The sequence below is a fragment of the Lytechinus variegatus genome, chromosome 3, assembly GCF_018143015.1.
Source record: "Lytechinus variegatus isolate NC3 chromosome 3, Lvar_3.0, whole genome shotgun sequence".
Lineage (NCBI taxonomy): Eukaryota > Metazoa > Echinodermata > Echinoidea > Temnopleuroida > Toxopneustidae > Lytechinus > Lytechinus variegatus.
The window spans coordinates 32198267-32223911 of NC_054742.1; the positions used below are offsets into that span (position 1 = coordinate 32198267).

The window sequence follows — 25645 nt, forward strand, 5'->3', positions numbered from 1 at the left end:
GCGTAAAACAGCGATGAAAAGAGGCATGTCATTTTTCCTCATTTTGCGTGTAATCTCTATGGGACATGACTTTTTCTCAAAACCAGATTCGACATTCCTCTATTTCGTGAGCCATATCTCCATTTTTTCTTGTCAGTTTTCTTTAAGCTTTTAGTATGTTGTAGCTGAGATTCTAAGCTTTCGGAAATGTGCCCTTCATTTTTTTATCAGATGCCGAGATCATGCCCGTATTTCACTTGAAAAATTGGACTTGTAATTCTCAAAATTGCTTACGTGTATTCTCTATGGGGAATATCGTGGCTTTGACTGCTTTCTAAAGGGCGCGGGTTCGAGTCCTGGGGTGAACAAGATGAATTTTTTTTTCACTTTTTTTTTCTTTTTGCCACTTCTTACATGATCCTTTATGATAATTTAAAGGTATAAAAGTTAAAATTTAGCAAGATAAAACAGATTATAATTACTTTTTTCATATCACATGTATTGTCATACATCAAAGAGACCCTTTTACAGTGCTTTATCATCTCCCGTCTTTCACAAGCATTCTATCCATAATCAACATTCAGTTGTCATCATGAAGATCACATTGATCTGCATGAACATGGTAATAGTGATCATGATGGCAATAATAAAGACAGACCACCTAATTCGTCCGCATGACGAATTAAATTCTAGTTAGGTGGTCTGTCATTTATGACAGATCACCTCTTAATTTCGTCAGAATTTTCTTATTAGGTGGTCTGTCATTTATGACAGATCACCTCTTAATTTCGTCAGAATTTTCTTTTTATTTATTTATTTATTTTTACGGATTTTCTTGTCGCCAAGTTATCTCAAAATGGACTCAGTCAATTTCATTGAATTTCATGTCATCTATAGGATCTGTCATGGACACGTCAAAATAAGCTTTTCAAGGTCATCAGGTCATGATGACGTCATCTAGGCGCCATTTTGTAAAATCACATTATCAATCATATCTCCATTATCAATTATCAAAAATCGATCAAATTAACATCACACTAATTTCAGGTCAAGGGTCATCTAATCATGTCATCAAAGGTCACCTGAATGTCACGACGCACGCGTACGCGCGCGTCAAAATTTCAAAATGCTCAAAATCACTTTTTGACCAAACGAGAGTACGTTTCAGGTCATTCTAAGCATTTCAAAATTTTGCGGGCGCGCACGCATGCGCGCGCGTTTCCGCGCGTAACGCCTTAACGCAACGCAGAAACACCGTTTTTTTTACATCATTTCATTGATAATAAAATTCTGAACAATTTGATACCTTGATCAACCTTCTACGACCATTAATAACGAAATTAACACCCGTTAAAGTTTGCAGCACGTGTGCGCGCGAGCTCTCACTACAGGCCATATATGGGCAAAAACATGCCTATTGAAAATTCACTGTAGCTCTTTAAATAGTCCGTTGACCCCCAATTTTTTTTTGATATATCGATAGAGTATGAGTTGTAGATTTGATTTAATGTCACCATTGTCCCTAAATTATATCGTGACGTCATCAAAATGGCGCCTAAACTAAAAATTTCATTTTTTCAAAAATGACGTCATCAAATTTATGCAAATTTGGTTGTAACTTCTCGAATATAGATCATTTTTCGCCCATATTTCGATATGATGTAGTTTAGAATATACTCTTTCTCCTCAGTAAACATAAATTTTCGTTTTGAGAAACGCATCATTGCGTAAAACAGCGATGAAAAGAGGCATGTCATTTTTCCTCATTTTGCGTGTAATCTCTATGGGACATGACTTTTTCTCAAAACTAGATTCGACATTCCTCTATTTCGTGAGCCATATCTCCATTTTTTCTTGTCGGTTTTCCCTGAGCTTTTAGTATGTTGTAGCTGAGATTCTAAGCTTTCGGAAATGTGCCCTTCATTTTTTGATCAGATGCCGGGATCATGCCCGTATTTCACTTGCAAAATTGGACTTGTAATTCTCAAAATTGCTTACGTGTATTCTCTATGGGGAATATCGTGGCTTTGACTGCTTTCTAAAGGGCGCGGGTTCGAGTCCTGGGGTGAACAAGATGATTTTTTTTCAGTTTTTTTTTTCTTTTTGCCACTTCTTACATGATCCTTTATGATATTTAAAAGGTATAAATGTTTAAATTTAGCAAGATAAAACAGATTATAATTGATTTTTTTCATATCACATGTGTTTTGCGTGTAATCTGTATGGGACATGACTTTTTCTCAAAACTAGATTCGACATTCCTCTATTTCGTGAGCCATATCTCCATTGTTTCTTGTCAGTTTTCCCTGAGCTTTTAGTATGTTGTAGCCGAGATTCTAAGCTTTCGAAAATGTGCCCTCCATTTTTTGATCAGATGCCGGGATCATGCTCGTATTTCGCTTGCAAAATTGGAATTCTCAAAATTGCTTACGTGTATTCTCTATGGGGAATATCGTGGCTCAATGGATAACGCATTTGAATCGCTTTCACAGGGGCGCAGGTTCGAGTCCTGGGGTAAACAATATTTTTTTTTCATTTTTTTTCTTTTTACCACCTCGTACATGATCCTTCGTGATAATTTAATGGTATAAAATTTAAAATTTCGCAAGATAAAACAGATTATAATTACTTTGTTTCATATCACATGTATTGTCATACATGAAAGAGACCCTTTTAACAGTGCTTTATCATCTCCCGTCTTTCACAAGTATTCCATCCATAATGAATATTCCGTCGTCATCATGAAGATCATATTGATCTGCATGAATATATGTCTGTCTATCTACCTACTCTGTATATGTATCTGTCTATCTCTCTGTCTAATATAACATATTTATCTGTTTAGATATGTATATCTATCTATCGTTCTATATATCCATCAATCTATCTGCCTGTCTCTATCTATCTTTCCATATGTATGTCTGTCTGGCTATCTATCTATATCAATCTATTTGTCTCTATCTATCTATCTATTTATCTATCTATATGTCTGTCTGTCTATCTATGTTTTATTAATATAACCACCTATCATTTATCTCTCAATCGATCACTTGATCCATCCATCGCTCCATCCACCACTCCATCCACCACTCCATCCATCTATATATATAATCATCTATCTTGTATGTATCTGATTGAAGATGTATGTTTGACGATTGTCATCATCACATCAATAATCACATTTAGCAATGGTCAAAACTTATTCTTAGGATGTCTACGATCAAGATTATCAATGATATCTATATGATTTATTTCATACATCAGCCGACACTGAATGACAAATCATGACAGACCACCTAATTCGTCCGCATGACGAATTAAATTCTAGTTATTTTTATTTATTTATTTATTTTTACGGATTTTCTTGTCGCCAAGTTATCTCAAAATGGATTTATTCAATTTCATTGAATTTCATGTCATCCATAGGATCTATCATGGACACGTCAAAATAAGCTTTTCAAGGTCATCAGGTCATGATGACGTCATCTAGGCGCCATTTTGTAAAATCACATTATCAATCATATCTCCATTATCAATTATCAAAAATCAATTTAATTAACATCACATCAACTTCAGGTCAAAGGTCATCAGGTCATGTCATCAAAGGTCACCTGGAGGTCACGACGCACGCGTACGCGCGCGTCAAAATTTCAAAATGCTCAAAATCACTTTTTGACCAAACGAGAGTACGTTTCAGGTCATTTTAAGCATTTCAAAAATTTGCGCGCGCGCAAATATGCGCGCGCGTTTCCGCGCGTTACACCTTAACGAAAGTCAGAAACACCATTTTTTTTTACATCATTTCATTGATAATAAGATTCTGAACAATTTGATACCTTGATCAACCTTCTACGACCATTAATAACGAAATTAACACCCGTTAAAGTTTGCAGCACGTGTGCGCGCGAGCTCTCACTATAGGCCATATATGGGCAAAAACATGCCTATTGAAAATTCACTGTAGCTCTTTAAATAGTCCGTTGACCCCCAATTTTTTTTTCATATATCGATAGAGTATGAGTTGTAGATTTGATTTCATGTCACCATTGTCCCTAAATTATATCGTGACGTCATCAAAATGGCGCCTAAACTAAAAATTTCATTTTTTCAAAAATGACGTCATCAAATTTATGCAAATTTGGTTGTAACTTCTCGAATATAGATCATTTTTCGCCCAGATTTCGATATGTTGTAGTTTAGAATGTATTCTTTCTATTCAGTATACATGGATTTTCGTTTTGAGAAACGCATCATTGCGTAAAACAGCGATGAAAAGAGGCATGTCATTTTTCCTCATTTTGCGTGTAATCTCTATGGGACATGACTTTTTCTCAAAACTAGATTCGACATTCCTCTATTTCGTGAGCCATATCTCCATTGTTTCTTGTCAGTTTTCCCTGAGCTTTTAGTATGTTGTAGCTGAGATTCTAAGCTTTCGGAATGTGCCCACCATTTTTTGATCAGATGCCGGGATCATGCCTGTATTTCACTTGCAAAATTGGACTTGTAATTCTCAAAATTGCTTACGTGTATTCTCTATGGGGAATATCGTGGCTTTGACTGCTTTCTAAAGGGCGCGGGTTCGAGTCCTGGGGTGAACAAGATGAAAATTTTTTTTCACTTTTTTTTTCTTTTTGCCGCTTCTTACATGATCCTTTATGATAATTTAAAGGTATAAAAGTTTAAATTTAGCAAGATAAAACAGATTATAATTACTTTTTTCATATCACATGTATTTTGCGTGTAATCTCTAGGGGACATGACCTTTTCTCAAAACTAGATTCGACATTCCTCTATTTCGTGAGCTATATCTCCATTGTTTCTTGTCAGTTTTCCCTGAGCTTTTAGTATGTTGTAGCCGAGATTCTAAGCTTTCGAAAATATGCCCTCACTTTTTTGATCAGATGCCGGGATCATGCCCGTATTTCGCTTGTAAAATTGGAATTGTAATTCTCAAATTTGCTTACGTGTAATCTCTATGGGGAATATGCTAGCTCAATGGATAACGCATTTGACGTGTTCGTCCGTATTGCTGACGTGTAGGTCCGTGTTGCTGACGTGGTGGTCCGTGTAGCTGACGTGTAGGTCCGTGTTGCTGACGTATTGGTCCGTGTTGACGACGTGCTCTGCCGGCATGATCCGTGTAGATCCGTGTGAAGCTGCCGTGTTGATGCCGTGTTCACAGTCATCTGGGGCAAAACTATCCCGGACCTCCCCGGATCATGCCGGCATTGCCGTGTTGATCCGTGAGGTATAATCATCTATCTTGTATGTATCTGTTTGAAGATGTATGTCTGACGATTGTCATCACCACATCAATAATCACATTTAGTAATGGTCAAAACTTATTCTTAGGATGTCTACGATCAAGATTATCAATGATATCTAAATGATTTATTTCATACATCAGCCGACACTGAATGACAAATCATGACAGACCACCTAATTCGTCCGCATGACGAATTAAATTCTAGTATTTTAATTATTGTTAGCATTTCATTGATTTATTTTTCGCACCTATGTTGTCGCCAACTTTTCTCCGAATCGGCTGAATCAATTTTGCTGAATTTTTCGTCATTAATAGGATCTGTCATGGACACGTCAAAATAAGCTTTTCAAGGTCATCAGGTCATGATGACGTCATCTAGGCGCCATTTTGTAAAATCACATTATCAATCATATCTCCATTATCAATTATCAAAAATTAACAATATTCACATCACATCAAGTTCAGGTCAAAAGTCATCAGGTCATGTCATCAAAGGTCACCTGGAGGTCACGACGCGCGCGTACGCGCGCGTCAAAATTAAAAAATGCTCAAAATCACTTTTTGACCAAACAAGAGTACGTTTCAGGTCATTCTAAGCATTTCAAAAATTTGCGCGCGCACACGCATGCGCGCGCGTTTCCGCGCGTAATGCCCTAACGCAGTGCAAAAACACTGTTTTTTTTACATCATTGCATTGATAATATAATTTTGAACAATTTGATACCCAATTTAGCTCTCTATGACCAATAATAACGAAATTAACACCCGTTAAAGTTTGAAGCACGTGTGCGCGCGAGCTCTCACTATAGGCCATATATGGGTAAAAACATGCCTATTACAAATTCACTGTAGCTCTTTAAATAGTCCATTGACCCCCATTTTTTTTTTCATATATCAATAGAGTATGAGTTGTAGATATGATTTCATGTCACCATTGTCCCTAAATTATATCATGACGTCATCAAAATGGCGCCTAAACTAAAAATTTCATTTTCTCAAAAATGACGTTATCAAATTTATGCAAATTTGGTTGTAACTTCTCGAATATAGATCGATTTTCGCCCAGATTTTCATATGTAGTAGATTATAATGTACTCTTTCTCCTTAATACACATGAATTTTCGTTTAGAGAAATGCATCATTGCGTAAAACAGCGATGAAAAGAGGCATGTCATTTTTCCTCATTTTGCGTGTAATCTCTATGGGACATGACTTTTTCTCAAAACTAGATTCGACATTCCTCTATTTCGTGAGCCATATCTCCATTTTTTCGTGTCGGTTTTCCCTGAGATTTTAGTATGTTGTAGCTGAGATTCTAAGCTTTCGGAAGTGTGCCCTCCATTTTTTGATCAGATGCCGGGATCATGCCTGTATTTCGCTTGCAAAATTGGACTTGTAATTCTCAAATTTGCTTACGTGTAAAGTCTACGGGAAATATGCTAGCTCAATATCTGTTATAAATCTATCTATCCATATATATGTCTATCTGTCTATCTACCTACTCTGTATATGTATCTGTCTATCTATCTCTCTCTCTGTCTAATATAACATATTTATCTGTTTAGATATGTATATCTATCTATCGTTCTATATATCCATCAATCTATCTGCCTGTCTCTATCTATCTTTCCATATGTATGTCTGTCTGGCTATCTATCTATATCAATCTATTTGTCTCTATCTATCTATCTATTTATCTATCTATATGTCTGTCTGTCTGTCTATCTATGTTTTATTAATATAACCACCTATCATTTATCTCTCAATCGATCACTTGATCCATCCATCGCTCCATCCACCACTCCATCCATCTATATATATAATCATCTATCTTGTATGTATCTGTTTGAAGATGTATGTCTGACGATTGTCATCACCACATCAATAATCACATTTAGCAATGGTCAAAACTTATTCTTAGGATGTCTACGATCAAGATTATCAATGATATCTAAATGATTTATTTCATACATCAGCCGACACTGAATGACAAATCATGACAGACCACCTAATTCGTCCGCATGACGAATTAAATTCTAGTTATTACTTATTATTTGCGCTTTTCCCATTAGGCCCAAAGAGCTTACAATGAATTAATTAAATGTAATATTTCAAAAACTACGAAAAAAAAAGTACGAAAGAGTTTAGTTTTTAATGATTTTTTGAAAATTGCTAATGGAGACTGTCTAATTATTAGTGGCAGGTCGTTCGAGAATTCCACGATATAATAACAAAACAATTAAGTAGGAAATTAATCAATATGACAGGGGAGCATTCCAAGCAATATTGACTGCCACAGAGGTTTTGAACTACATGCAGACAAAATTGTCTTTCACAAAACAGCCTAATCTCTCAAAACCTGAAAAAAGTGATACTGATTAGGGTTGTCACAAGGGTATTTTTTGTAGTGGTTTAAAGGGATGGTCCAGGCTGGAGATATTTCTATCTCAATAAAAAACAGTAAAATTCAGAGCAAAATGCTGAAAATTTGATCAAATTCGGATATAACAAAGTAATTGAATTTTAAAGATTTGCATTATCCCGGTGAAACTGTTCTACATATACATGTAGGCATGTCTTTATGAATATTCTTTAATTGGGCTGATGGTGTCATATCCCCACTTTTTCTGTTGTATTTTACAACATGAAATTTTCCCACCAAGAACTAAAACAATTGGATTGGAAACTGATTATTTGTGCATTAGTTATTTATTGCCACAATTTATTTCATCATAATGGAGACACATCATTAATACACATGTATGAAAAAATGAAACATTTATGATTTCTGAAAAGGAGAGTGGGGATGTGACATCATCAGCCCACCTAATGAATATTCATGACGATGAGCATATAACTGTTTTCACAAAATATTGATGAACTTTAAAATTCAATAACTTTGTCATTTGTAATCGGGTTTTGATGAAATTTTCAGCATTTTGCTCTGCGAATTTTACTCTCTTTTTAGATATTTTCATCCCGGACTATCCCTTTAAAATCTTGATCATCTTGCCATGGGGGTTCATGGTAGTGAAATCTAGTTGTGTTTTTGTAAGGAATATCATTCTGATTCCATTTGAATGTCAATAAGGAAATTAATCAAAACCAGTCAGTTCTGTGCAATAGTCCACTGAACACTGGACAGAATTTTCTAATAGTAGACAGTTCTGACACCGACCACTATGACAAAAAATTTTTACTGTCATGCCTTCATTAAACATGGTTGTTGTTTGGTCGGATTGGTCCTAATTATATTTTTTTCAACATCGGCCTTTTTAATGGATTTTCCGGCATGCAACTAATAATAAAGTTCTTCAAGCTTTGCTTTAATGTATAAATGATAAAATGATAGTACTGCAACACTAGAGAAGATTAATTTGTTTCCTAGCTCACCATTTTAGCTTGTCATTAGCACCTGATGAAAATGTTGAACTCTTGAGCACTTCTCCCATCTCTTCTCTACAGAAGCTAAAGTTGTTAATTGTCCACATGTATGAGAACTTTACAACCTTCACCTACAGGTTAAAAAATACATATTCAAAAGGGGTGTTACATATTAGTTACATATAATGTACATGTACATGTAGTTATTGAAGACTATAAAACTTGAGGTCAGATTGGGAGAAGAGAAATGGAAATGGTGTTTAATATCAGAAACAAAAATTCACATACACCAGGCAAATATATAGCTAAATCTGCCACATCTGTCCAACATGTTGGTACTGAACAAAAGAGGATATATGTTCTATTATGTAATATGTAGGCCTACATGTGCATTTATCACTAGAAATCATAATTTTTCTGCTAAAACCCTGATATTTTGGTAAAATTTAAATGAGATTTACACCAATATTACATGTCTAAACAAGTTTTGCTCATATTTTCACATCATGAGCACAAATATTTAATTTAATGGGGTCATTTAACAAACTGAGAAATAACAAGATTCAAATTATAATATAATTCCTATTCTTTGGCATCACAAGGAAAAATTTTCATTACATCTTGAGACAATTTTGCATAAAATACATACAATTTGTCACGAAAATCACATGCGTGACCAAAAAACATGAATAAAGGACAAGTCGACCCCAACAAAAAGTTGATTTGAATAAAAACAGAAAAATCCAACAGGCATAACACTGAAAATTTCATCAAAATCAGATGTAAAATAAGATGAGTTATGACATTTTAAAGTTTTGGTTAATTTCACAAAACAGTTATATGCACATCCTGGCTGGTATGCAAATGAGGAGACTACGACATCATCCACTCACTATTTCTTTTGTATTTTATTATGTCAAATATGAAATATTCTAATTTTATCCTCATTGGCAAGTGATACAATGATTAATTCCTCCCTGAACATGTGGCATTAGTACTATATGTTTAAGTTAAGTTGCTCCTTTGTCAAATCTATAATAAATGAAATATTGTATAACTCAAACAATAAAAAACAAAATAAATAGTGAGTGATGGACATCATCGACTGACCCACCTAGTTGTGCATATCACTGTTTTGTGAAAAATAAGCTAAACTTTAAAATGTCATAACTTTCTTATTTTACATCCAATTTTGATGAAATTTCAGCACTATGCTAGTTTGATTTTTCTCTATTTATTCAAGTCAGCATTTTTCTGGGGTGTTTTTTCAGTTTTGGACGTGGGCCGCACGTGCACTCATTAAGGGTATCAAAAAACACTGATTTTCAAAAATACTGTATGGGTGGTTTTGAAAGACTGGTCAATGGTCAATCGCGGTGTCAAACATATTTAGGGTATTTTTTTCCCCTAGCTTTTTCCTACTCGTTTCTAAAGTGTTCAGGTTCTTCCCGATTGTGGTATTTTAACCCTAACTGCACTGGGGGTATGCAATACCCATGAATATAGTTTTGTCTATAGAGCAAGAAGACAAAACTTGTTTAGGGGCCAAAAGGAGTTAATGAAGGTCACAAAAACTTCTTTAGGGGGTTATTTTGCACACAGAGAAAAACTCATTTAGGGGGTGTTTGGAAATAATTTGGCAATGCATGTGTACAGTAATGCATTTGACTGCCCCCCCCCCCCCCCGGCGCTTTTACATGTACATGTACATACTAATATTTGAGTCCATTGTGATGCGAGCTAAAGAATGTACCGGTAAATAGCCTTTAAAAGGGGTAGATACATGTTTATATTACATGTATGCAAACTTTGACCTCATAATCATGTCCTCTAGAAGTAAATTCTGAATAAGCATTACAATGACCATAATACAGTAATTAGTTTTAGAATCACTAAAAAACTGTAATAACCATTAAAATCACCAAAATACAGTAGGGGAAGACGGGGTAAGTTGTGACACTTTTTGCATTTTGCATGTTAGAATTGATATGAATAATAATATTGTATAAATAAATAACCTTGCCTTTAAATTTGATTCTTGGGTAATATTTTTCATTTATATTTTCAGTTTAGGCATGTTCTGCTCTAATGAAGTGTAAATGGGAAAACTGTACTATAACCTATAAGATAGATTATCATATACGGGGGGGGGGGGGGGGTACTCAAATTCAAACATGATTCAAACATGTGCTGCGCCAACTGGACAATAGGGGGCTCTGGAACTAAATTTTGGTCTCAAAAAATTTAAGAAAATGAGGGTCTCCGGAGCAACTGTTATATCAACGATTGCTAAAAATTCAATGCTCTGGAACTGACCACATAAAAAACGGGGGTCTCCGGAACTCATTACATGTAGATCGTTGGCCTAATCGATAGCGGCTACATGTATGTAAAAAACGTGCACGCATCTTGCTACATGAAGATTCATATCGGGTCAGCGCAAGCTAGCTGCAGGAGCAGGGGGCTTTGGCGGGCCGACATACATGTAAGGGCTCCTCTCTGATTAAGCTCGCTGCTCTGACTGGCTGAGTTGATTATGAAGGGGTGCCCTCTTGAGTAAGAAATTACAAATTTGAGGGTCTCCACTCTCCAGAACATGAAAAAATGGTCTAAATCTCTGTGGCTGCCTGAATTGGTGATGCTTTGCTCTGGAACAGAAATTTAGGCTGAAAAAGGGGGTCTCCAAACGCATTTATACCGAGTCAACAAGTTATCATCTCTCCACCTCAGAATCAGGGAATACCCTGAACAATATATCTTTCCACATTTCCCTTATAATTATAATGCCTATATCTAATTTTCATGATAAATATAGCACTGAAAAAAACTTATCTGATTTTGGTTATTTTCATATATATTTCACTGCATGCGGGCACATACGTGTATTTCGTCTAGTCATGAATAACAACTCTCTTCACTTGCTTTTATTCAATAGGTAAAAAACATGATCAATGTCCATAAAAGGCAGTGGTCCTTGGGGGTAAGCCACTCTATCACATATAGGCCTTATATATTCTGTAAGCCACTATCACCGATAGGCCTTATACATTCTGCATAATACAAATGTATATAGGCCTAAATGTACATACAGCACGTACAGTACTAAATGGCTAGCCCACTTGTAAACTCAAGCAGGCGACGTCAACGTCCCTTAACATTCCCAGACATTGAGGTCTGGTGTGGTTTATTATCAAATTGCCCCATTCAAGATCAGATTCCGCAATTCCAACCAGACTATAACACCGTTCTCACTACCTTCCTAATACTGGAAACTACATGTAGTTTTAAACTAAACTAGTTTAACGTGTATTAATGAGAATGGTCGAAGCGATCTTCCAAACCGGCTCATAGAACCACCTCGCGATGTAGTTTTCAAGATCGCTTTGCCTCGTTAAACTTGTTTTAAGGTGAGGACACAAACGTTTTTCAGGAAGCGATCTTCACACATTTTAGGTGCGCTACTCTACACACTGTGTGTAGAATACCCAAGATGCCGTTTTGAATTTCACATGAGACGTGTCATCCCACTGAGAGCGTTCCTAAAGCAACAAGATTGCTTTACGTGACGTGATTTTGAAAGACATTTTGGGGTGATCAAATGGGAACACTTACAAAGCGATCTTCCAAACTGGTTTCCTGAACCGGTTTCCAGTAAATGTACACTGTACATGTAGTTTTAGAAAGCGTAATGAGAACAGGGTCTATGTTTTGATTGACTACAATAACCTGTACATACAGACAGGGTACCCACAACTACAGTAATACCCTTTTCATAAACCCATCCTCCAATTAGCCGCCTAAGAGTAATGCGGATAATTCAATAAAAATTGCGTTCACAATCCGCACTATTTTTACGAGCGCCCGTCCTGAAAAAGGTAGATAATCGTCATGACAACTGGACACGCCCCCTCCGATGCGGTGGTGTTGGAAAAGGGTGACCTTGTGCCCGCACCATGGCAATTATCCCCATTATTTGGAAATGCGTTCATAAAGTCAAAATCTGTTCCCGATTCTGCTATTATCCCGATGATGCTATTATGCGGATAATAGCAGCATCAAAATAATGCGGATAACTCTCGTCCTCCTCCGATTTTACGACCAAATTATGCTGCTATTAGCCGCATAATTGAGTTTATGAAAGGGGTATAACTGGTACAGATTTCTAGCCTACATGTACACTAAACAGTAATTACTTTTATTTCATGCAAATCAACATTGATTCATACAATGTATTTAATTAGGCCTACTTGTCAGCCTAGAATTGTACATTGTACGCACAGATTTCACTATCAGGAAGCCCTCCAAATTTAAAACATACATGTTGCCTTTAGAAGTGTTTAGTATTATTGGTAAATTGATCAAATCAGTCCTAAAAAGTAATCAGTACACTGAATTCTGGTACCATTAACGAGATCTCAATGGAGAGAATTCCAGTGATGACCCTGTATGAGTGCCATGAGTGAAAGCTCTTTTTCAACTTCTTGTGACTTTTTTCGTATTTAATTTTTAAACTACATGTACATGTACTATGTAGGTTACATTATGGGTACAATGTTGATCAAAATGACTGGAAGGGTTGAAAATTTTAGCCCAGGGCTACGTACATGTATACCCCCCTCCCCCTTCATGTGAATTTGTTTCATTTTTCTTTTTTGTTAAAGAATAACGTCTAACGTTAGGCCTACATGTACATTGCAGACCTACATACATGTATATGTATGTACAGTTCATGTACATGATTAATCTTCTTTATATTTTACTCCCAAAAGCATCCCAATCATGTACATGCATACATACGTATGTACTGCAGTATACACTACATGTAAGTGTGTATGTATGTATGTATGTATGTACTGTATGTATGTATGATTATTACAATTTTTGACTCCAATCAACACTCTAATCTACACTGATAAATTCCAACAATATACTAGTACTACATGTATCAAGCACAATACTGTCGATGAAAACATTTTTTTGCTCTGAACCCATGACAATATAGCCCTTTAACTGTACAATTTAGGACACATCTGCCAGTGTGTACAGTGTAATCACGTTTCATTCTAAACAACTCAAGCTAAGAATACCACTAGCCTCACATTGACATGAAACGTGCCTCTAAAATTGTATGCTGCACACATGTACATGTAGATGAGACTGGACAAAACTTGAACATTGCCCGAGCCCCTACATGTAAATTACACTGCATTTAATTTAAGGCAGGTCCATCAAAAGATTTGATTAGAAGAATCAAACAAGGATATTAAATGGTGAAGAAAAAAAAATCATCAAATTTGGAAGTAAAAGTTATAAAATTTACACTTTTTTATAAGTTTCACTTATTTCACAAAATAGTTACAGTATACATGTAGTCTACATAAGCACAAGTGATATGGAAATGAGAGGGAGTCTTTGATGTCACATGCTCAATATTTCTGTTGTTATATGAAATGCATGTACATAAAATTGAATTTTTTGCAGAATACCACAATATAGCATCTTCATTAAATCACAATATGTGCATTCCAGCAATGGCAGTCCCACACTGTGGAGAAATCAAACCTTGTTTCACAATATAATGGAGAAAAAACAAAATCTAGTGAGGGGGTGACATCAACCCTCCTTTGCATACTGACCAGGAAGCTTATTAAACACAACTTTAAAAAGTCATATCTTATTTCACATCAAATTTTGATGAAATTTCAGCATTTTTATTTTAATATTCATTCAAATCAACTTTTTGTTAAGTGTGAACTTGCCCTTTAATCTCAATTTTCTGCTCATCTTTGTCTGGCAGAGCATGCAAATGCATAGCAGGCTCAACGTGATTGTCAGACACATGGCAATGCATGCTAATAAGGCTCAATTACTCTATCTAGACCTTCCCACAAGTCCTTCCCACAATAAGCCAATTGAACATAATTGTTCATATAGGTTTTTAAATGGATTTTCCGGCATGCAATAAATAATAAACCGTGCCTGTTAACTGAATAGATTATACTAAACGAGACATTCATCAAATCTCAAAAGCTCATGGAAACTTTGAGTACCCAAATGCATAATATACATTAACAGTAGTACATAAATGTACGTTACTCTAAAACTTAAGTTAAAGTTCAAATTCATCCCAGAAAAAAATTGATTTGAATAAATAGAGAAAAATCAAACAAGCATAAAGCTGAAAATTTCATCAAAATCGGATGTAAGTTTCGCTTATTTTCATAAAACAGCAGTTGAATGCACATCTCAGTACATGTACATGTAGGTATTGCAATTCTTGATTTAAAAAAATAGAGTATGGCCTCAGCCTACTCATGAAAAATTGGGCAAAATGTGACCAATATTTTGAGTTAGAGTCAAATTTGCATGTAGGCCTACACCTAATGATCAAGATGATATGAGTTCCAATGCATTTTGATGACATTATAATACATACAAATTATGAGACATGAAATCATACCTACCATTCATACTTAATCAAAATATGAAAAATAATATTTTTTGTATTTCATGTACTTGAATAATTTATTAAAAAATAGAAGGAAAAAACAAACATAAAGTGCTAAGATTTGTTGACCTAAAATTTAACTTTTTCATAGTGTCCTGAAATTACACTTGTCAATTTGCTGATACCTGATAAAAAGTGAAACAAAAACATAAGAAATGAAGTACAACAACCACTCGGGTTTAGGGCCTAAATCTAAAGGCTTCCTGGGATCCATGCTAGTATCATACACACCAAATTATATGAGCCTGGGTTAAGTCAAACTGAAGTTGTCGCGTTTTCAAGGAAAAGTTAATGGACAGACGGACGGGCGAACACCGAGCCTGATACCATAATACGTCCTGTTAAGAATGGGCATATAAAAATGAGATACAGCAGAGACATCTAGGTACATGATTTTTTTGCTGCAAAAATTACAGATTCAGGAAAAAAATTTCTGTTGAAAAATTCATGAGGGTGGTACCATGGTATTCTGGAAAACTGTCATCAATATTGTCATAATTTTGTCATTTCTCTCAGAGAGGTGACACGGCTGATTGTCACAAATTGGTATTCTGAAGATTGTCTTTTCTTTTTCATATATCTGTAATTTCTTGCCCATCTTTTCACAGACAAACCAATTAAAACCACTGTTAGTTCCGAGTGGAAGCCCTTCTAACCAACAGGAAGACCCGGTCAATCATGGGGGCACAGCCGACACTGGGCTACGGCGCATATACAAATGCTTTAATTATACTAAGAGACAGAAAGTGGACAAAGATTTTTTGAAGATAGAGAGAAAAAGGGAAAAACTGAGAAAAAAAGAAGGAATTAGTATACGACTTAACTACCTGCAGTCATCGATGATGAGTGAAACTTACAAAAATCTAATCCAAACATTATCATTGTGTGCTTGACCAAGGAGGTATAAATGAGATGGAGTAACAGCAAACAAAATCCCTTTGAACAAGCTTCGTAGCCGCCAGCAGAAAGTATGTCAGGCATGCACTTTGCTCAACATCTCTTGCAATAGTGTAGACACGTCCCGCGTGACTCTGCAGCTATAGGTCATATATAAAGGGAAATATGCTATTGTGATGATAATTACTTTTTCGCCGCATCTGGTCTGGTTTATGTGTAGTACATAATTCGGAGGCATGCAAAAATAAACTATGCAAAATGTCCTGAAGTATGACTCAAATTTCCTTGATTGGGCATGTGCGGGCACTCATCTGGCATATACAATAATGAATAGCAATATTCCGTCGACCACATTTGAAATTTTCATTTGCCGCAAACGATCGGAAAAGTGTTAAAATCTGGTTTCAGTAAAGGTCAAATTCTTACTTTTTCCACTAATTAAAGGTAAATTGATATAATCTGGGCAAATATCTCAGCGTAATAGTGCTTGGTTATTGATGTCTTGTCATGCATACAAATTTCTGTTTGTTTTTTAATTCAAAAGATGGAAAATTGATCCAAATGGATATTCGTAAAATTTCACTTTGCATTTCTTCACTGAAACTGGCGGCTTCGATGGCCTTAACTGCTGTTCTTTCTTTTGTGCTTCTTTAGAAATGAACAGCTGCTTGATAAAATTTGTTGCCTGTTGGAACTCCAGTCATAGAAACTTCTTGGCTTGACACACAAGTCGGCATATTGGGATATTATGGTTGAAATTACAAAGTTTATGACTGCTAGGCCCTGTCATAAAAATGTTTTTTGCTCGGAATGGGATTATGCACACTTATGAACTTGCAACTTGTTAGCACCCTGTAGAGAAGAGACAAAGTTTCTGACAATTTTGATGACAAGTTATGATATCCACCAGAATACCAATCCTGTCTTTGAGAAAAACAATTGAGAAAAGAAAACATTCAGAAAACCGCCCCTGCAGTACATGTCAAATAATGTGCCTTACCTGGGTATAACACCAGTTCTCTGCCACGGGACAGGACATGACGTCTGACGGAGGGGGGCTTGGTACCCGTGACGTCGCCAGTTTGGTACACGATTTGCTTTGTGCTGGCAGATCTAAATAAGGTGAGACTGGCCAATTTCACATCAATCTCACGGTCTGAAGAAAATCAAAGAGAAATAATTCATTAAGACATGTCATCTATTTAAAAATCCACACAGTATGTCAGCAAATTCGACAAAAAACTTGAATATTTTGAAAAATTTGAATTTAAATGTGTACAATTACAATATCGTGCCCTACTACATGTACTTACATGTATATAATGAATCACGATTTATCTACAGATTTCTGCACAAGAATACAAGGTAGGTGTGTTGTGTTCATTTTTTATGTCCAATATTCAATAGTTTGTGTTTTCCATTCTTTTTGGGGGTAGGGGTTTTCGCGTTAGTTGTTTATATTTCCTCAAGAAATAAGTCATAACGCATGATAAATATGCTTCAATGATCACAGCAAATCAAGGTATGAAAATATATTGCATATTGTGATTCATAATCATTGCATGCGCGACCGATCACGAGCAACTGGGTGCAAAAAAAAGGATGTACTTCTCTATTTCATATGATACATGTACATCACCTTTTATGTTTCTACAAATTTTCTTTTTTATTACTTTATTATTCATATTTTTCTTTTTCCCCCCTTTTCCTCTTTCTTTTTTTTAACATCAAAATATCAAAAGTCCTTCATCAAATTTCAAAATATTATTAGTTATGCAGACTTATCATATGCAGATTTATCATGCGATGTGTACAAAACAAGTTCAAGGTCAAGGTCATCAAAAATTAAACTTACATCACATCAACTAAATGTCAAGGGTCAACAATACATGTCATAAAATGTCATGTACAGGTAACAAAGTGCACGTTCCCTCGATCGGGGCCAAGAACGATCGGGTCGGCGTGCACTGCCAGGTAAGGGGGTATTGTGCTGTCGGATGGTTCGCATCCAGAAATCGGGCCCCGATCGAGGGACCGCTCAGCTAGTCAACCCCCGCCCACGGAAACTAGCGAGCCCGCCAATTTTGGTCTCATTTGCATATTGCCGACCCACGGCGTATTTGCATATACCCCCGGCTTATTTGCATAACTCCTGACCAATCACACAACGGATCAGTGCCCACCTATTGTTCTCGCGTACGGTCTTGGAGATTAGTATAAATAGAGTACGATATCGGACAATTTTCGTCACTTGATAAAGAGTTGCAGCGGCACTCAAAAGCTCGTGAACTTGTAAGCTAGTGAACACTTTTTGCGAGAGTGATCACGAATTTCCTAGAAAGCCAATGAACACTTTTTGCGAGAGTGATCACGAATTTCCTTGTTGACCATAGTAGATTGCGAGACAAATGAATACCCTCTAGCGATTAAAGTAGAGGTTGTTTTAAGCATATTTATCAGGAATTTACGCGCTCACACGTAATGCAATTACTCAATATAAATTCACTGTTTCTTTTAATCCAATGCATTGATTATGAAATTCTGATTAATTTTATACCTTGATCAACCTTCTACAACCAGTAATAAAGAAATTACCTTCCATCAAAGTTTTCATCATATGTGCAGGCTCACAATAGGCCAAATATGGGCAAAAACATGCCTATACAAATTCATATATCTCCTCAAATGATCCATTGACCCCCAATTTTTCTTTCATATTCAGACTAGAGATGCTCGGCGGGTCGCGCAGCCGAGCACATGTATCCCCTGAACCCACCGCGTCATCCGCCATTGCGATATCTAGAGCTCACACAGAAATTTGACAAAAAAATACAATCATCATGGCGACAATAACCCTAGCATGCAAGTCCCCCAAGTCCATCTACCATCCAAGTGTGGCAGAAAAGTGACTTATGGTTGCGGAGAGAGTCTTGCATGTTAACTTCAACGTTGACCTGAAAATGACCTTTGACCTTACCATGTGACCTCTGACTGCAGCATAACATGCAGGTACCCCAAATCCATCTACCATCCAAGTTTGGTTGAAAAGTGACTTACGGTTGCAGAGTTAGGTATCATAAGAGAGTCTTGCATGTAAACTTTAACATTGACCTGAAAATGACCTTTGACCTTACCATGTGACCTCTGACTGCAGCATGACCATGCAGGTACCCCAAATCCATCCTCCAAGTTTGGTTGAAAAGTGACTTACTGTTGCAGAGTTAGGTGTCATAAGAGAGTCTTGCATGTAAACTTTAACGTTGACCTGAAAATGACCTTTGACCTTACTATGTGACCTCCGACTGCAGCATGACATGCAGGTACCCCAAATCCATCTACCATCCCAGTTTGGTTGAAAAGTGACTTACGGTTGCAGAGTTAGGTGTCATAAGAGAGTCCTCCATTTAAACTTTAATGTTGACCTGAAAATGACCTTTGACCTTACCATGTGACCTCCGACTGCAGCATGACATGCAGGTACCCCAAATCCATCTACCATCCCAGTTTGGTTGAAAAGTGACTTACGGCTGCAGAGTTAGGTGTCATAAGATAGTCCTCCATGTAAACTTTAATGTTGACCTGAAAATGACCTTTGACCTTACCATGTGACCTCCGACTGCAGCATGACATGCAGGTACCCCAAATCCATCTACCATCCCAGTTTGGTTGAAAAGTGACTTACGGCTGCAGAGTTAGGTGTCATAAGATAGTCCTCCATGTAAACTTTAATGTTGACCTGAAAATGACCTTTGACCTTACCATGTGACCTCTGACTGCAGCATAAGATGAAGGTTCCCCAAGTCCATCTATCATCAAAGTTTAGTTGAAAAGTGACTTACGGTTGCGGAGTTAGGTGTCATAAGAGAGTCCTCCATGTAATCTTTAATGTTGACCTGAAAATGACCTTTGACCTTACCATGTGACCTCTGTCCACACCAAAATCGATAGGCTTCTTTGCTATACCATACTCAACCTTCATGCCAAATTTGAAGACGATCGGAGAAGAAATGCAGCTGATAGAGCGCTCACAAGGAAATCTCTGCGGCGGACGAAGCCAAATCCATAGTATCCTCCGAACTCTGTTCGGGGATACAATAAAGTATGAAACATACATGTAGATATGATTTCATGTCTCATTTGACCCTCAATTTTATCATGACATCATCAAAATGGCATTGGAAATAGACATTTCCATTTTTGTTTTATTATGTTTTCATAATTTTGCAAATATGACTATAACTGTATACTGGTCGTTTTTCGCCAGGTTTTTGATATATTGCAGCTACATATACAGTAAGATTGATTGTATCTTTACTTCTCATTTTGAGAAATAGATCTATGAAAATGACAATCTATAGAGGTATATCATTATGTAATTATGCACTTGGAAATTTCAATTCGAGGTTATGTTTAATCTCTGCCTTTTACGAGTATGAAATTATTGTGTTTGAATGGACAGAACGTCTGCCTTGTAAAATGAGGGTCCCTGGTTCGAAACTCACCAGATTCTTTTTCTTTACTTTTGCTAATTACATGTATCATAGATGTACATGTACATGTATTACCATGTATTACCTGTACCTTTCTCACAGAACTTCTTATTTCCGACTTTCAAGAGAATTCAACATTTTCTTTCCATTATAAAAGTTCAGTTTTCCTTATGATGGTCATAACATGGTGATCGTTATCAAAAATGATCACGATCATGATCGTGATCAAGAGAATCAGACAGATCACCTAATTCGTCCTCGTGAAGAATCAAAATTCTAGTTCATTTTATTCTATGATGGCCAAATTAGGAATTTTGGGTTCGGACATAGATCATCTTCTCATTTTGCATTTTGTAATGTATACAAGTGTACAAATACATGTAATTCTTGTAGACACTGTAAATGTACTATGGGTCTACATGTACCTGTACGGGTGAAAATTTTATTTGACATTGGCAACTCTTTCTCATTAATACAGAAGCTAGTTTAAAGGGATGGTCCAGGCTAGAGATATTTCTATCTCAATTAATAGAGTAAAATTCACAAAGCAAAATGCTGAAAATTTAATCAAATTCGGATAACAAATAACAAAGTTATTGAATTTGAAAGATTTACATTATTCCGATGAAACAGTTCTAGGCATGCATGTCTTTATTAATATTAATCAGGTGGGCTGATGATGTCATATCCCCACTTGTTCTTTTGTATCTTATTATGAAATGACGTTTATTCAATTTATTCTACCAAGAACTAAAACAATTGGATTGACAACTGATTAAGTGCATTAGTTATTTATTGCCGCAACCTATTTCATCATAATGGAGACATCATTTTATACACGTGCATGAACAAAATGAAACATTTATGATTTCATGTAATAACATAAGAAAAAGGAAAGTGGGGATGTGACATCATCAGCCCACCTAATGAATATTCATGACAATGTGCATATAACTGTTTTCACAAAATACTGATAAACTTTAAAATTCAATAACTTTGTTATTTGTCATCTGATTTTGATGAAATTTCAGCATTTTGCTCTGTGAATTTTACTTGATTTATTTCAGATATAAAAATATTTTCAACCCGGACCATCCCTTTAAGATCCCTTTTTTAATACTGCCCTCCCACTTTATTTCCCCAAGTGCTGCTGAGAGAGTAATAAGTGAAATGCCTCTGCCACTCTCGCCTGAAAGTATCTTTTGAAAAAAACTATTGATGATTAATAATTTTTCACAAAAAACACAGGTCTTTATTTGATAATGAAATACTAAGTTCATTGACCTTAAGTCCTTAAGTGACCATTGACCATCATCCTGTGACCTAAACCTCATGCAAGATGATAAAGGGATATTTCATTACACATATTAGTTATGTCCAAGTTTCATGAAATAAATCCATTTGAGCAATTCCACGAGATGGGTGCCATGGGGTGGAAATATGAATTTATATTTTTTGGAACTTTTCACCCACCTAATTTTGTTCAGTATAGTTCTGGCCTCTGGGCATACGGAACAGTAATTTTTATCCCAAAATTCCATCAAGAATTGCAAATATTGAACTTTGAACTCAACTTACAACTTTATTGAGAATAAAACAAAAAACCTTTGAGAACAAGTGGAATGCCTCTGGCCGTCTCACCTGCATCACGCAGTTCAATATAGCAGCAGTGCTGACTTTGAATACTACTCTAACTCGCACAAGATGTTCAGTGATACATGGTTACTCTTATGTCCACTTTTTATGAACTAGACCAATAAACTTACAGAGATATGATGGTTATTCAACAAAAAACCCCAACATGGCCAAAGTTCATTGACCTTACATGACCTTTGACCTTGATCATGTGACCTGAAACTCGAACAGGATGTTCAGTGATACTTGATTACTCTTATGTACAAGTTTCATGAATCAGATCCATAAACTTTCAAAGTTTTGATGGTAATTCAACTGATACACCCAATTCGGCCAAAGTTCATTGACCTTTGACCTTGGTCATGTGACCTGAAATGCGCACAGGATGTTCAGTGATATTTGATTACTCATATGTCCAAGTTTAATGAACTAGACCAATAAAGTTTCAAAGTTATGATGGTAATTCAACAGATACCCCCGATTCGGCCAGAGTTCATTGACCCTAAATGACCTTTGACCTTAATCATTAGGCCTGAAACTTGCACAAAATATTCAGTGATGCTTGATTACTATTATGTCCAAGTTTCATGAATCAGATCCATAAACTTTCAAAGTTATGATGGGAATTCAACAGATATCCCCAATTCGGCCAAAGTTCATTGACCCTAAATGACCTTTGACCTTGGTCATGTGACGTGAAACTCATGCAGGATGTTCAGTGATACTTGATTGACCTTATGTCCAAGTTTCATGAACTAGGTCCATATATTTTCTAAGTTATGATGACATTTCAAAAACTTAACCTCAGGTTAAGATTTCAATGTTGATTCCTCCAACATGGTCTAAGTTCATTGACCCTAAATGACCTTTGACCTTGGTCATGTGACATGAAACTTTAATAGGATGTTCAGTTATACTTGATTAACCTTATGGCCAAGTTTCATGAACTAGGTCCATATACTTTCTAAGTTATGATGTCATTTCAAAAACTTAACCTCAGGTTAAGATTTGATGTTGACGCCGCCGCCGCCGTCGGAAAAGCGGCGCCTATAGTCTCACTCAGCTTCGCAGGTGAGACAAAAACAGTAAAAATTTACCAAAAGAATTCATTTGAATTAAAAAATAAAGAATGATCAGCAGTTGTTAAGTTGATTTTTAGAATGTACATACTTTGCCAAAGACTCAAACAAGTCTTTCAATCCAATGAGTGGGTAAAAAGCATGCCACCCCACCACTTAAACCAATGTAACGTGAGTAACAAAAAAACTGAAAAAGTTTGATTTTTCTAATTTTCCCTTCCATTCAAAATTTGCCAATGGAAATTCTCTTCAAAATTTGCCAATGGAAATTGTCTTCATACTCCTTGTACCTGATAAGAAAATAAAGTAGGAGCGGAATACATGTCATGGTATTACATTAAATGAGGCCTAAAAAAATGTAACAATGTACAGTAGACTAAAGTAACGATGGTGTAACATGAGTAACAACATAACGACATCATACGATTCACATTTATCGGCTGATGCAAGTATTTTACGATTCATATTTATTGGCCGATGCAAGTATTTTTAAAATCTAAGTTGGCGCTGCTCATGATATTGACACGTCTCTATGTATATGCGTCTTGTAGCTACATGTAGGCTACGATAACAAAGATGGCAAGAGGGCAATAATAACAGACTGTGAGTAAACGCTCTTGCTCTTAATCATTATTCTTATTTTTTCCGATTTATTTGGACCCTCTCGCGCATGCGATGTTTTGAAATCGGCAGCGAATTGTTTAGACGTGTGAGGAACTCGATTTTGGCTCTAAATCACCAATTTTGAGGCTAACCGGAGGATGGATATGGAGTGAAATTAGGATGAAAAGTAAGAGATTACACGTAAGCTTCTTATGTATGTTAAGCTAGTTTCAGTGTAGGATTTTTACAATTTAGTCAATAGATCTAGGGTCTATGCATTTTTTCCCCACCTTTGGTTTGCCACTCGGAGTATCAGCGAATTCTTCTTCCTATATAAGAATTTTTGGGCTTGATGTACGGGTAGGTGGAGAGTAGTGTAGCGGTAGTGAAAGTTAAATTAAGAAGGGGGTGAGTTTCCATAAATATGGGTTCCACACACAATATATAGTATCAGTTGTTCAAACAGATAGCATGTCACAAAAATCCTCTGCCTTCTCAATATTTTGCTTTGAAAGTCTAGGAAATTAGCCACCTGTCAGAGCCCGAGAGAACAGTGTACAGAAAATTACTGACCTCACGGCCGGGAATTTAGTATAAGAGGTGCCCGGATGTAATACAGAATGCTATGCAGAGAGAGATGATTTTACAATTTTTATCAAAGCAACTCAAATCAAACAAATAGGAATCATATGTACAAATCATTACTTTCCCCGTATAAAAAATATACACAACAAAAAAAGTAAGTCCCCCTTGAACAAACATCAATAATTTCCGAACCAATGCGAGTTTTTGATATATTTTTACATGAGCTTGTAGGTAATTTTATAAGCTACCATCTGAGTGAATGTCATGGACGTATTTTACGTCATGCTTCAGTGAGCACACAATATTCGAAAATCATGCAAATGAGAAGAAAGTTCAAGGCCTTGGCCCCACTCTGTGCCGTATCGAATTGTTATTTTGGTGTACGCACCTTTTGGATAGTGTTAGTATGAAGCCATGTGCGAAGTTTCATGAAATAACTGTTGGCAGAAGTAACAAAAACCGTCCATGAAACAAACCCTTTATTTCATATTTGTTGAAATTTTGACTTCCTCTCTCATAGACTTGTGTACATTATTAAGTTATCCCAAATTCAAGAATTAATTTTCATTGATTAAAATTAATCTCATCAAAAAAAAATTATCATAATGAAAATCAATAAAAATAAATAAATGATTTAGCATGTTTAACATCTTAGTTTTGTATGTTTTTTTTTCTTTGTTTTTTGCTTAACGTTATAAACATGTTTTTTTTTCCTTACATAATTTCTTTTAAAGAAGTTTGTTTTCATATTGTTTAATTAATAATTATCTATAATGAGAAAGCATGAGGGGTCAGAGAGATAGTGCGTTAGTTCAAGTTTATTTTCTTTTATACTATGGAAAAGGGTGGGGATAGGACGGAGTGAGTAAACATATTTTTAAAAAATATTTGGGCCTACATTACCCCGGAGAAGTTAAAATGACATCCGTTTTTTGTTGTCTTGTTGATGTGAAATTGATGACAACTAGCCCCCATATAAAAAATAACTTGGCACCATCCCAGATAAAATGCATCATCAACCCCCTAAAAAATATGTTTAAGGTGATATGTCAGTGTGGCTTGCCATAAACGCATTTTCTCTCAATGCCGACAGTGGCGGACGGTGGGCAAAGAAGATCATGCCTATGTAGGACATGTCTGGATGTGTCTTTCCAAGGACCATTCTTCGTATCGCCCAAATCGGCTCTGTGAAACAGTTGAGCGATATCTCCTTCTT

The 25645-nt window shown here is 36.0% G+C and overlaps 1 protein-coding gene across 1 annotated transcript in view; it reads right to left on the reverse strand.

Annotated features, from left to right (window-relative positions):
* Positions 1 to 25645, reverse strand: part of LOC121410786 (speckle-type POZ protein-like) — a 51605-nt gene that overhangs the window by 17587 nt on the left and 8373 nt on the right. Inside the window, exons 2-3 of the mRNA XM_041603098.1 lie at positions 17038 to 17193; positions 8642 to 8763 (exon numbers count right to left, since the gene is read on the reverse strand). Of these exons, the coding sequence (XP_041459032.1) occupies positions 8642 to 8763; positions 17038 to 17076 (161 nt within the window). The 5' untranslated portion in view covers positions 17077 to 17193. The remainder of the gene's footprint in view (positions 1 to 8641; positions 8764 to 17037; positions 17194 to 25645) is intronic.